The 15,422-nt window shown below is 39.1% G+C and overlaps 1 protein-coding gene across 1 annotated transcript in view; it reads right to left on the bottom strand.

Annotated features, from left to right (window-relative positions):
• LOC138365173 (uncharacterized) overlaps positions 1-15,422 on the bottom strand; it is a 54,815-nt gene that overhangs the window by 20,588 nt on the left and 18,805 nt on the right. Inside the window, exon 2 of the mRNA XM_069325233.1 lies at positions 15,032-15,156. Within this exon, the coding sequence (XP_069181334.1) occupies positions 15,032-15,156 (125 nt within the window). The remainder of the gene's footprint in view (positions 1-15,031; positions 15,157-15,422) is intronic.

The raw sequence follows: 15,422 nt of genomic DNA, 5'->3' as shown, positions 1-15,422 counted from the left end.
ACCGTCTACCACTCTGTTTTCGAAAGTGAATTTTCTTATATTTCTTCGGTGTGTGTGTGTGTGTGTGTGTGTGTGTGTGTGTGTGTGTGTGTGTGTGTGTGTGTGTGTGTGTGTGTGTGTGTGTGTGTGTGTGTGTGTGTGTGTGTGTGTGTGTGTGTGTGTGTGTGTGTGTGTGTGTGTGTGTTTTGAACACCGTAACATACTAAGAGTTCTTCCCTACATTTTATCGACTCATTTGCATTTCCAGCTTCCACTTATATCCTCTTGTCTTACTGTCTCTCAGCTTAAAAGGCGTGTGCTAGTGTGGAGAGAGTGGCACCACTGCCACCAGCAGCACGAGGAAGGGAGTAGGGAAGGCACCACTTGATAGGGAATTACAGCAACAGACGATGCGAAAAGAGAAAATTACCTTGCGTACAAGGAAGCAAAAGAGGACGAAGGTCGCCACTATACCCTGACTTAAAACATTAATTGTTGTTTTTTGTCTTTAGAATAAAATATTAATATTCTTATTCTGAATACGTTGTCACTTCCGCGCTGAAACACGCTTGTGAAGTTATTTTAGCGTTCATAGCATTTATCTGGAGATGAGGTAATATATAATAGTTTAATGTATGCATTTATTTGTTCAACTGAATGACTAAATGAAAATGTATATATATCTGGACATATATATGTGTGACAATGTCAGACCACGGAGGGAAAATGAAACAGGAATTTCCTTAAGTACTTTCGTATATTAATACATCTTCAGAAGGAGTCTAAAGATGTATTAATATACTCCTTCCACTTCACTATGCTCCATCCATACTCCACTCCTTCTGAAGATGTATTAATATACGAAATTATTTAAGGTAATTCCTGTTTCATTTTTCCTCTGTGGTCTGACATTGTCACATTTTTAATCACGTGTTTGTTTTCGTGATATACACACATATATATGTGTTTGTATGCGCTTGTCCACGTATATGAGTCTCTCCATATCTGACTATTTCTCAAATCTTGATGATTACTGGGGAAGACGAAGCCCATGAGGCGTGTCGAATGAACCCAAAGGACCTTCTGATAGCCTGCACACTCGACCGATAGCTCAGTCATCGAGCCGAACACAAAAACAGTGTGGCATGCAATAGAGAGATCCGTTGCCTCTTCACTTCACAATGGGAATGTCACATTAGTAAATACCCAAGACCTTCAAGCAGGGAAAGAGGTCTTTCAGGCACCAGGTTTGGACCATGAGCTGATGGACACGGTAGATGGAAATGCACAAATTTATCAATTTTCACTAATTGACAGATATTCTCTAATGAGTAGTCTTTCTCTACTTAATAAATACCTACTAGAGTAATTGGCAGAGTTTCATAAAATTATGAGATTTTAGCAAATATTTACTAATTGGTAGATATACAAGGCATACGAATGAAATCTTCATTACTTCGATTCACAATATGTTGGATTTACGAACACGAACAAGGGGACACAGTCGGAAACTTAGTACCCACGTGAGCCACAGAAAAATTAGAAAGAATTTGTTCAGTGTCAGAGTAGTAAACAGATGTAATGCATTAAGCAGTGATGTGGTGGAGGCTGACTCCATACACAGTTTCAAATATAGATTTGAGAGCCCGAAAGGCTCCAGAATCTGTAAATCAGTTGATTGACAGTCGAGAGGCAGGACCACAGAGTCAAACCTCAACCCCCACAAGCACAACTAGGTGAGTACAACTACGTGAGTACAAACTGTTTAGCACTGGTGGTACGCGAACAAGGAGACACAGGCGAATCTTAGTATTCAAATGAGCCACAGGGATGTTAGAAAAAACTTTTTCAGTATCAGAGTAGTTAACAGATTGAATGTATTAGGCAGAGAAGTGGTGGAGGCAGACTTCATACACAGTTTCATATGTAGATATGACAGAGCCTAGAAGGTTCAGGAATCTGTACACCAGTTGACTGACAGTTGCGAGACGGGACCAAAGAGCCAACGCTCTTTGCAAGCAAGCACAACTAGGTGAGTAAAACTTGGTGAGTACACACACGCAGCGTGTCATCTGAACTTCTCGTAGCTATCTAAGCCAAGTAGCCCAATACTCAGCAAACTACCTGGACAATTTTATATGAAAAAACCTAGTACAAAATAAGAAAAGAGAAATAATGCCTTAGCATAGTGTAGACGATTGGACTCATCATGAGAGTGACTGGAACGTTGTCAAGCCAGGGCGACACCGTCTCTTTCTTGAAAGCTATAACGCATATTTTATGCTTCATTTCTTTGCACGCGTCGTTTGGTTTGAACCTAAGCTACGTCAGATTCACGAAGCTGTCTTACTTTATATCTGCATTGTCAGCTCATCCTCATAAACACTGATCAAGTGCTCGTTAACCTAGAAGTCACCCTCCTGTTTAGGCTCACAGCTGATAGTATTCGCTGAATACTATCAGCTGTGTTCGACCAATACCTGTGTTCGATTCGTATCTCTCAAAATGCTTCAGCAATGCACAACAAAAGCAAATAATTGCCAACAGAACTAAATCTGTTAAACCTACCTAAGTCTTAACTATACATAAATAGTAATATATAATAATATTAAATTCTATATTATAAAATATTGTTTTCGTTAACACAATACAATAAATTGATAAATGAGTCTTCAGAAAAGGACAAAGCTTAGCAAAGCATAGAATGAGGCCAGGTTGGAGACGGTATCAGCTTGAATAAGCATAGCTTGATGAACTAGAGACGACTTAAGCTAGGACGAGCATAGCATGAGGATTGGTGAGCATTCTCACCTCCTTTTGACTTGTCTAATTATCCAAGGGGTAAATTGGTTCAGGGTCCAACTGGCTGTTGATCCAGGGTACAACAGGCACTAGGATCCTGGGCCAATTCATTTAGAGCAACACTAGAACTAGAATAGAGGGAACTGTGATACAAAGACGTGGTGAAGACTAAGAGAATAATCAGAATAAATAAACAGAGATATATTATTTTGACCGAGTAACAATGGCGCAACAGATGAAAGGTAGAAATTAAATACTCGGATGAGCCGTAGGGGGATATAAGCCACAATTCCTTCAGCAAAAGAGCCATTCAAGTAAAATATACACCAATTTCTCGGTGTAAATACACTGAGAATTTACTTTATTCCTGGACTATGTTCAGGACTAAAGTATACTTGCTGTTTGGTCATTAACATAGCCTCACGGCCTTATTAAACCTCGTGCTGGTGATAGACATGAAGCCCAACGTTAAACGAAGCTTAGGGAAAGTGAGTAAAGTACGGTTAAGAGAGGGATGGTATGGGCAGTTAAATTTCACGTGGAAGAGAATATATGATATAACAAAAGGAAGGTTGGGTTGTCCCATCACATAACACAGTTAAAGATGGGACCCGTGAGCTGCAGCTTGTTCATGAAGACTCATCTCAAACACACACACACACACACACACACACACACACACGAGTACACACAAACAAACACACACACACGGGACCAAAGAGCCAAAGCTCAACCCCCGCAAGCACAATTAGGTGAGTACACGCACATACACATACACACACACACACACACACACACACACACACACACACACACACACACACACACACACACACACACACACACACACACACACACACACACACATATACACACATATTGTGTATATATATACACAATTAGGTGAGTACAATTAGGTGAGTACACACACACACATAGTCCACCTGTCCCCCTACCCCTCAGACATGAATAACCCTGCTAGTAACTGTACTAATGATAGCCTTCTCGCTGCTCCCCCTGAGAAGCGCATCACTGGAGCGTGAACCGGAGACCTACGCCAGCATCGCCTCCGGCAGAACGCGTACAAGGTAACGAGGTAAACATCACGCATTACGCAGTCCTTCCTCGCTCAGTAGCGGGGAACAAATACAAAAAAAAATTCAGGGCTTTTGCAGAGTTTTAAGCAGCTTTTAAACTTATTTCACCGTTCTTCACTATTTACACTAATGTGCTTTACTCAATCATTAGAAAACGCTAAAGCATGTGAAAGCTTTATGCTTATTTTAATAACGTTTCAATCATAGGTGCAAGTTAATCTTTGATGCTCTCGTAAAAACATTATTTTATTCGACAAATCCGTCTGGGAGATCTTTTAAAAGCGGCCTTGCATCGACGATTTGAAAATATGTGGGAAGTTCTTGAAGAAAATTAATCAACAATAAACATGAATATTAAATGGTCAATTGTTGCTCTACACCGTGAAATGTTTTGTTCCAAATATATATACGTAAATGGAAACATACATGAAGACTCATGAACATGTAGGCACACAAACAGTTGTACATAAACTCAAACGAACTCACGTACATATTCACACACACAAACACACGTACATATACACACACACGAACACTCGTACATAGACACACACACGAAGACGTACACGCTTTCACTCACGCGCACACGTGCTTCACCCACAGCTACGCTCTCATTATATTATACACACACCTGCCCCGCTACACTACACACACACGCACCACTTCAATACCCCACACCTACCCCGGTACACTACCCACATATATACAACTGCAATCCCACATCTGATCCTCTAAACTACCCACACCTGCACCACTGTAATACGACAACAAAGTGTGTTTACTATGTGTGCCTGCAAGACTGAGCTAATAGCTCTTGGATCCCACCTTTCTAACCCTCGGTTACCTAACGTACTGACTACCAACCTATTTTTCTTCTGCCATGTCTACTACATATATTTTTATCATGTACCCTCCTATTTCTACTCACCTATTTGTGCTTGCAGGGATTGAGCTCTGGCTCTTTGGTCCCGCCTCTCAACTGTCAATCTACTGGTGTACAGGTTCCTGAGCCTACTAGGCTCTATCAAGTCTATACTTGAAACTGAGTATGGAATCAGCCTCCACCACGTCACTTACTAATGCATTCCATTTGTCAACCACTCTTACACTAAAAAAGTTCTTTTTAATATCTCTGTGTCCCCTAGTGCGTGTGCCATGTGTGTGTGTGTGTGTGTGTGTGTGTGTGTGTGTGTGTGTGTGTGTGTGTGTGTGTGTGTGTGTGAGTGTGTGTGTGTGTGTGTGTGTGTGTGTGTGTGTGTGTGTGTGTGTGTGTGTGTGTGAGTGTGTGTGTGTGTGTGTGAGTGTGTGTGTGTGTGTGTGTGTGTGTGTGTGTGTGTGTGTGTGTGTGTGTGTGTGTGTGAGTGTGTGTTTCCAGTTCAGGTAGACAAGATCCATTTTCATTATGACCAGAGCGTTATGCATTTTGTCACATCTCTGTATAATATACACATCACATCGTACAAAACAAATACTCTGAACAAAATAAATGATTGGATATTGGCTGCAATAATTACTAATTAAGTTAGACCTAGTTTTATGTGGCAGAATTTAGAATGATCTCCTTATTACATAATCGCTCCCAAAATTTGGTATCGACTGTCCTTTTGGAATAGTATTTCTACAATTAGACTCTATCGTATTTCTTCCATAATCACAGTTTTTTTATAATAATGGTGTTACTCACACACTCTCTCTCTCTCTCTCTCTCTCTCTCTCTCTCTCTCTCTCTCTCTCTCTCTCTCTCTCTCTCTCTCTCTCTCTCTCTCTCTCTCTCTCTCTCTCTCTCTCTCTCTCTCTCTCTCTCTCTCTCTCTCTCTCTCTCTCTCTCTCTCTCTCTCTCTCTCTCTCTCTCTCTCTCTCTCTCTCTCTCTCTCTCTCTCTCTTTCTCTCTCTCTCTCTCTCTCTCTCTCTCTCTCTCTCTCTCTCTCTCTCTCTCTCTCTCTCTCTCGCTCTCTCTCTCTCTCTCTCTAATCCTCCCATAAATTTTTCTAATAAATTTTATTGTACATGTTAAGATTTGCTTGTAATATCTGGAAGATGTTTTATGTTCAATAATGTGGGGTCTTAAAGTCCCTTCCTGTCTCTCTATATCTCACTAAGTTGCAAAGTAAAGTAATTATCAGGAGAAACGCTCAGTGTTGACTCAATTATCTTACTGACATTGAGCCATTTTTTTTTTTGTTTCTTTTGTTTTTAGATTTGGCTACTCAGAATGAAATGTCCATGTAGCACGGGCTATAGTAAGCCCGTAATAGAGGTAATATTCACCACTAGTTTTATGTTTCAGCCTCTGGGAACGTTAAAATAACGTTTACCACAACCTTTGTACTAACGGAATCAACACTTGAGTTTAACTCCTCCCGTTACTGAAATTTATGTCCCGTACATTGCGTATAAAATCTTGTAATTATTTAAGTGTGAGTCTGAGAAAACGCCCTTTAGAAGGGGGATAGTACACTATTTAACAACTTGGGTAACTTTGAGAAAAAGAACCTCTGCTCGAAATAATGGGGCGTTAAGGGATATTAACCTTAAGGGTTTTAGGAAGCTCATAAATGTACTGTAGACTGGGATTGCTGACTTTTTAATGCTTTAGTTGTTGATTCCCTTCCTTGTCTTTACCAATGTTTCTGACTTGATTTATTGAAATCTGAAGCAAAAGGCGCTAGAGGTTCTATATATTCAGTTGTTCGTAATTATTTGTGTCTGGAATAAAATTGTCTCACTGCACCATGCTCTTACCCCCCATGGTTTCTCACTCCTCTTTCTCTCACTCACCCATCCTCTTTCTCCCACCTTCAGACTCCTCCTTCTCTCACCCCATGCTCCTCTTCCTGTTACCACACCATCCTCTGTTCTCAGCCCCTACTTCCTCTTTCTCTCAACACATTCTCCCCCTTCTCTCAGCCCATCCTCCTATTTCTCTTACTCTACCTTCCTCTGTTCTCACTCAATACCTCCTCTTTCTCTCAACCCGTCGTCCTATTTCTCTCACTCCCACCCTCCTCTTGCTCTCACTCCACCATCCTTTTTCTCTCACAATATCTTCCTTTTTACCTCACCTCTACTCCAACCTTTCCCAGTTAACCAACCTTGTTTACCTCTGTTCGTCTTTCTCTCATAAACAATCACGCATGACACCACGTTCGTAATCACCAAGAAAAGCTTTACGATCGGCTAGCCATACTCCACACCCACGAACGATTTATCTTAAAATTAACCATAAACCACAGCAGACTTGTGAAACATGCAACAAGCCTACTTCGGTTGAGCTATTAAGAATTTACAGAGATTTTAACAGTCTTGGCTTACATGTATTTCCATTACAGCACAACGTTTATCTCGTCATTACCTGACTCTGCAGTTACCGTTACTCTTTACCTGCTTACTAACTCACTAATTACAGCTTATCACTCACGCACTCTTCTCATGGACGGTGAGTCACCATAATTTACACCAAAAAGCAGGAAAATAAAATGAGAGAGAGAGAAAGAGAGAGAGAGAGAGAGAGAGAGAGAGAGAGAGAGAGAGAGAGAGAGAGAGAGAGAGAGAGAGAGAGAGAGAGAGAGAGAGAGAGAGAGAGAGAGAGAGAGAGAGAGAGAGAGAGAGAGAGAGAGAGAGAGAGAGAGAGAGAGACAGACAGACAGACAGACTGACAGACAGACAGACAGACAGACAGACAGACAGACAGACAGACAGACAGACAGACAGACAGACAGACAGACAGACAGACAGACAGAGACAGAGAGTTAATATGAAACAAACTAATAATTAAAACAAATATCAAAATAAGAAACAAAATATTATAACATAAAGTAACAGCAATACATGAAACAATATCATAATTTGAAACAAATTATTCTACACTTAAACAATATCCGAAAATGAAACCTTATTTGAGCACGGAACTGCAGCAAACTATACAAATTCAATTTCGCTATTTGGTTTAAGAACAGCGAAAATAAATATTATGAAATACATTGTGGGGAAAGTGACAATTGGTCGTGGCTGTTAACCACACGTTTCTTCCCTGACACCAGGGTGAAGTCACTGTGACATCGAATTAAATTATACACATTGTTCTTCCAATGACTTTGAACACACTTAGAGTTTTGGAATCTTACAGGTTGCAATATGTTACTTAGATCTTTAAGTAGTATGTTACTTTACTTTCCAAGCAAATGTAATACTGATTTAACGAGAGTTTATCATGATGGAAGGCAGAGTAAATGTTGTGGGGTTAATTCAAGTTTTAAAGTTTACAATGGTACAGAAATAATATTGCAATTCTTCCCTTTGAACAAGTCCTTATGGATTTGTTACCTTTAGGCAATCTTATTGTAACAGTATAAATTGTTCCTTTAGTTCTAGCATTTGAACAACTAAATATTAAAAACAGTATTTTGAAAGTTGAGACGAAATTTGATTTAAGAAACTATCCATTTATTTAAGAAACAATCCATTGTGATATTTTCATTTAATTTTATTTATATATTATAGACTTCTTACAATCTTGTATAGCCACTAGTACGCATAGCGTTTCGGGCAGGTCCTTAATCCTAGTTTTCCCCGAATACGACCCCTCAAGTCATTTAACAACCAGGTACCCATTCACTGTTGAGTGAACAGAGGCTACAGTTAAGGATTGGCGCCCAGCCAATCCTCCCCAGCAAGGATAAGAACCCAGGCCAAAGCACTCGTGAAGCGCCAGGCGAGTGCTTTACCACTGCGCCACACCATATAAATTAATCACAGAATGAAACACGCTATTACATATTGAAAGAAACAATCACAAAACGTAACAAGTTAATAGAATACCAAAGAAACAATCAAATAAGTTGAGATTGTCCTAGTTGAGAGGCGGGACCAAAGAGCCAGAGCTCAACCCCAGCGAGCACAACTAGGTGAGTACAACTATGTGAGTAATGTTACACGGAATGATCATATAAAACAAATTTAAAGAATATAAGACTAACAGTCAAAATAAATAACAAAAATCATAACAACAAACTATCCATGAGCTAATTTATCCTCAGGAAGAAAGTTGAGAACAGAAAGATAAGAAAGTTTGGAAAAGTCAAAGTTTTCCAGCTCAAAAACTGGAACACACGTAATTTACTCATTAATCGCAGCTGAGAAAGCTATAGCGAAAAATTATAAAATAAGAGTCTTTCAACATAACATTTAATAGTTGAATAATTAGAAAAAAGTAGAGACGATATAATATTCTATCGAATAAAATACCTAAATAATCGTAATGATCCAATTAGCAAACAACCAAATAAAAAAATACGTTACTACTAGTAATTAAGAGAATGTTCAACAGTCCAAATTACCAATTTTGATCCCAAAAATTATCCATTCGATTATCGAATCAAATAATGAGTGAGTTGAGAAATAAATTGTCGATGAAGGAGGAGGCCATCACCTCCTTCCTCATCAAGTTATCGGTGAAGGCATCTCTGGACACCACACGGATGGTACGGATCAAGAATCCTACGGGACGAGATAGGTTGGAAGAGAGATTGTGTGGATTGTCTATGTGGGTACTCATCTAATTATATTCATTTAATTGTGCGAAGCCGGACCTAACGTTGACTGCTCTTATGTAGAGAGCAGTCTTTTCAGCTGTCGGTCATGTAATTGAATAAAATCTGATACACTTGATTTCTATCTGTGAGTGTGAGAGAGAGAGAGATAGAAAGAGAGAGTGTGTGTGTGTGTCTGTCTCTCATCTACCTAATGTGCTGGGAATATTATACATAATAACCTGCCATGGACGTTCCACACACACACACACACCCCTACGGATGTCTGTGTGAGTGTGGAACGTGAGAATTTATTTCACGGGATCTGGTTAAAAAGTGAGAATATTTTCACTGTGAGTGACAAAGCTATAATTAGAGAATTCAGCCACTAAGAGGATATATTTTCTTTAGTTAGGTTCTTATTATTGTAGAAGTTGAAATTCCAACTGCAGTAACCTGATCAACCGAGCTGTGATTCATACGTCAAACTGTGAGCAGCGGCGTCTGACAGCCAGGTTGACCAAACTAGGCCTCAGACCAAGAGGCCTGGTCAGAGGCCGGGCTGTAACAACATTGAATTCTTCAATCAAAACTAGGCAGACAAGGTAGATAGATCCTTTACAAATTTGATTTATCATTTAACAATAATGTATATTATGACTATTATTGACACTATGAATATATCATTATAACTAATAATTTTCAATATTAATGGGAAAATCCACTAGGGCTATGAGGTGGCGAGAACCTACGACCTTGGCATTATTACGGTTGGCAATGGCATTGCCAGCCATTGCCTTAATAGTGATTAAGCCGTTCATTATAAGTGATAATGAATTATTACTATTATTAATGGTTTCACGATTATTATTATTATTACAAAGATTATTTCTCATTAGCTTGCACAAGTTGCGCTGCAGACATTTACTACTAATATCACCATCACTTTATTCATGAGATAATTTCCAAGAACTTCCAAGAATTCCCAAGTATATCATTTTTGTCATTAAGATAATTCCCAAGACTATCCTGTTCCCAATAATTAAGGCATCAACGATGGGTTTCCCTGGAGTTATCCTGCTGAAGACACTACAGCAGGTAAACCAAACCACTCAGCACTCAAGGCTCCTTTTATTGCCAAATAGTTATTATTGTATTCAAATTATAACACTGCCATCCAAGGTTTCTCCACTGACAGTTTCCTACATTATTTTCAGTATAGCATAAAAAAGGTTACAACCTCTATTCTGCTTGACTCTTCGTTTGTTTTCTATTTTAATACGAATATTGGTTTAGGTAAAAAAGACATATAATGTATAAATTTTTTTACAAGACCTTAATTTGTCTAAGAACTGAAGGCATAATTTTCGATCCTTGTCACTTATTTCACATATGTTGCACACTCATAAAGTGATTAAGTCCACACTATAAGCATATGCCAGTGACAGCTTAAGGAATGAGAAAATCGGTACACACGTCCATACACCACGGAAGGCAAAGACACACTGAGTCCCACCTGAGAGTCACCACCCAACCGAAACGTTTGAGACTGACTGAGATACCAACTATGAAAAAGATCGCAATTTTTATAGCTTTATAAATGGTATTTTTTTCTTTTCATGCTTTGCTGAAGGTGAGGTGAATTTACAACATTAGTTATAAAACACGTTTCGGGGCATTATAATTCTCCGTGTCTTTATTTACACGCAATCTCATTAGAGAGAAGCACTCGCACCTGACAACAGGGAAACGTTTCCTGTTTTATAGAAAATAATAATTTCTGTTTAAGCCAGAAAAGGGATCGAAAGAAATTTTCCTTCGTGTTAGGTAAGTGAGATGGCGAGGGAGTCTCTTGTGTGAATCTTAGTCAATAACGATCCCTTCCCCTGTTGTTATTTACATGATATAATTTTATTTTGTTGCGACTTGATAAGATTTCAGGACGGGCCGAAACATCATTACTATATTATTTTCTTGTGCACTATCTCCGCTCCTGGCGGGTCCCTCTTTTCCTGAAGACCGACCATCCTTCTTGAAGCTACGTCTTCACCCGTCTGCATCTCCCATTCCATACACTCGCACTTAACTAGTGCTACGAGCTTGAATTTACAAACCAAAATATGCTTCGATCCGCACGGAGCAGCAGCCTCCAGAACTGAGCATTTCCGCTTGGTCACCCGCCAGGACCACCAACCCCAGAAGGCAGGAAGTAATGACGTCACACAATGCAACCACCAGTTGCTCCTCCACTATCCCATCCCCATCCCACTCCTTATATTCCCCCCCCTTCCTCTTCCTGCTACTTATTTTCAGCCCCTTTCTTTCCTCTTCATACCCCTACCCCTCTCCTCCCCTTTCGCGGCCAATTATCAACAGAGGACAACAAACGCAATACTTGGAGTAAATTTGGAGTTCTAATCTCGCACAGATGTGCATATACAGCAAAGTTGATCAAAGTTAAACTGCACATGGAATTTCATACTGCAAAAGGAAGGTGTCTATAGCTTATGCAGACGCTGTCACAAAGTCTGTTGTTTACAAATCCGACATTTCCTTTAGCCTCCCTCCCAAGCCACTGGTGACTAGGAGGGGTCGCGAGGCGTGACACACAGTACAGTCAAGATGTCAGCAACCTTGGACTACACACAGTGAGCGAGGGAGTGAGCCACCAACTGGGATTTCTTGGAATCTGGAATTCGCTACACTACCAGGATGTGACTCACGGGTGTCATGATTCTTTTCTCATTATGGATTCAGTTAACTTTGTGTAGACCTTATTCTCCTTTCCAGCGCCTTATCACAGCACAAAAGGTTCCGAAGACTTTTTTTTTTGCCCTAGAACCATTCATATAATTGCATATAAATATAAAAGAAGCGGAAGAATTTATGCCTGATCGCTATCGTGTTCCTCAGTATGTCATCAGAGGCTTACTGTGAAATATTAAATAAAGAAGATTCATGTATATTGGGTTATCCAACTCCAATATATGAATTTGGATAGCATAAGAATGGCATTTAGAAACCAATATAACGAATCATTCTGCACATTTTCCAACTTAAGTGAGACTAATCTTAGATTTTGCAGTTTGTGCATAAATCCAAAATCTTCTAATGCTTAAAAATACATTTGAAAAATACATAATTTTTTTTTTTTTTACCATGAGTCTTATTACAGATAAAAGAGACAAGTTGCGAGAAAAAGCTCAAAGAGTTGAACCCGACATCAATGATAACGAAGACATAGTCAGAACATAAAAGATTCTAAGTGCTACAAACAAAGTCGACAAACAAGGTATTTCAACCGACAGAAAACAGAACGAGATGACAAGGGTAGACATTAAAAAAATAAAAGACGCCTGAGTGGGGTAAAGAAGTTTTACATTAATGCATGAAAGGTAAATAAGTTACATGAACTAGAAGTGAAAATTGTGAAGACAATCTCCCTCCACAATTCAACAAGAAGAGGTGACAAAGCATTAAAAAAAGAGTAGTTTCACCTTACTACTGATAGAAAGAAGGCGGGGCCCCTGAGCTACATCTCTCTCTCCACGCAATATGAAGGAGCATTAATGAATATGTATACCATTGGCGTGGCTCTATACTTGATGTACGCGACCCCTCTGTGAGTCATGTTAAGTAGTGTTAGATCTGGCCAGTAACCGGATTAGTGACCGAGTGTGTAAATCGTGTAAATCCTCACCATTAATTAGGAGACCCTCCTGATAATACATAAACGGGCTCTCTCCCTCCGACTATAACCTATTTCTTTTCCGTGATATGTAAGGGATTTGGAGAATCTTCCTATGGATGCTCGAAACGATGTACCTACTTTGTGACACCTGTAATATAAACCTTTATATACCATATATACCATATAAATAAAATATTCTTAATATTATCATTATTATTATTATTATTATTATTATTATTATTATTATTATTATTATTATTATTATTATTATTATTATCATCATCATCATTAGTATTATTATTGGCGGAAGATCACAAGATGAAAACAAAATATAATTTGAGATTTAAACATTCTTAACTCGTAGCTAAAAGAATCTTGGGCTTCATTGCCTGAGCCTTTTATGTGCCTCTGTAGCCTGCTTCACTACAGCCCATAGGATGGGCATTGGGTGCATAATAAGTGAACTAACTTAAACTTTGCTTTACACGAAGGTAAAACTCTTTAGTTGTTACATTTGAACATTAGAATGACCTTATGTTTATATCAGGAAGATTGCGTTGGCCAAATGACTTAATATAGGTTCCTGGCAATACAGCCCAACAACAAGGGAGGTAAATATTAAACGCAAATAACGAACGAATTAATCGAATTATTAATTAAAACGCAGTAATTGCATTGTTCCTGCCATAGAGTGGGAGCTTCCAGACACCGAAATTAAACCTCAATCACCCTTCCTAGGGTACTAAGTATTATTCGTTAATTTAAATTGGTTGCAATCCTCAGTCAAGCAAAATATATGGATCTTACCTGTCTACATCTGTCCGAAGCATATTCAAAGGTTCTATAATACAGTACCACACATAAGAAGCCTGAAAGTGGTAAACGACGCCGGAGAACGGGAATTTGACCATCATTCCGCTCAGCAACCCGTGACACCACTAGCGTGTTCCGCTCCTTGCAACAAAATTTAGCAGTATCTGAGTGACTGCAGCAACCCCAACAACCTCTTCTGACTCACATACGAGGGTACCGGTTTCGATTCCAGGGCTAAAACAGAGAGGGTTTGCCTTTTGCCTATTGCCTCTGTGCACCTGACAGTAAATTGGTGCCCAGGAGTTAAGCAGCTGTTGTGGGCTGCACATTAGAGAAGGTCAGTAGTTAACGTAGAGGGGACCTCGATAATCCTATGTGCAGGTTTCCTGTTCTATCTCTCCTCTTACCTAATACGTCGCAATTTATAACGGCATCAACCAATCCGTTAAAAATGCCTCGTGTTCATAACAATTGAAGCACCATAATATAAATAATAATAATAATAAATAAATAAATGTTTATTTAGGTAAGGTACATACATACAAGAGATACATACATACATATCGACGTTTCCTATGCATTGGCCTTGATAGATTAAGGGTGTTGCTTGGGTTTGAATGTTTCTAGATAGGCAAAACAGCACATCTTTCTTTATTACCCTGCTTGCAACAAAATATTTCTCTCCTCAAAATAGAAGACGTGCTAATCTCAAAAGTCTCAATATTTTGCATAGTATACGTTGAAATTTCATTTTCTTTATTACGAAAAAATAGATTTCAAAGAAAACGAAACCCTGGACGTTAGACTATACACTTCTTTAAAACTGAAACTATTCGCATCTCCTCTTTACAATACTACTCAGTAAAACAAACTAAAATATTTTTACATTAGATTAAAAGAAAACGTAACAAAACTTTAACTACTGTCATGGTTAAGCTCATAACAGTGGGTATTCTGCCCCCATTTAAGCAAAAATAGAACATCCCAAGGACACCAGATTCTGAACAAATACCCCTCACCAGACTCTCTACGACAAGCTCAAGATCCACACTCATGTTTGGTGGACAAAGGAAAAAGTTACCAAACCAGAAGCTAAAATCATGCTCGTCCGGTCTACTTACCATTGAATTCCTTGGGCAGGTTGTTCTGGACAGCGGAGAGGACTTCAATCTGCGTCTCCAGCGAGGTCAACATGCAGTCTAGGTTGGCCACCTGCTCGTACAGAGACTTGATGCTCTCAGGACGGCTGTCAACACGAAAAACATCAAGATGTTAAAAAATAATCCATAAACAACATGTTCAACAACTTCATACTTAGAATTATTACCCACTTTACTGAGAAAAAGATACAATGCTGACCGGAAATTTGAGGGTAAATTTATGTGGGAAAATAAGCACACATTTATTTAGCAATAATGGGACACATTTAAAATTAATATTAAGGATTTCAGTCTCATTATATAAGTGGGCTCTTTCGTGTTTCCCGAATATCCCGTTTTTTATGTAAGTGAT

Source organism: Procambarus clarkii, chromosome 2 (assembly GCF_040958095.1).
Source record: "Procambarus clarkii isolate CNS0578487 chromosome 2, FALCON_Pclarkii_2.0, whole genome shotgun sequence".
NCBI classification, from domain to species: domain Eukaryota; kingdom Metazoa; phylum Arthropoda; class Malacostraca; order Decapoda; family Cambaridae; genus Procambarus; species Procambarus clarkii.
This window is presented reverse-complemented; position numbering and strand designations above follow the sequence as displayed.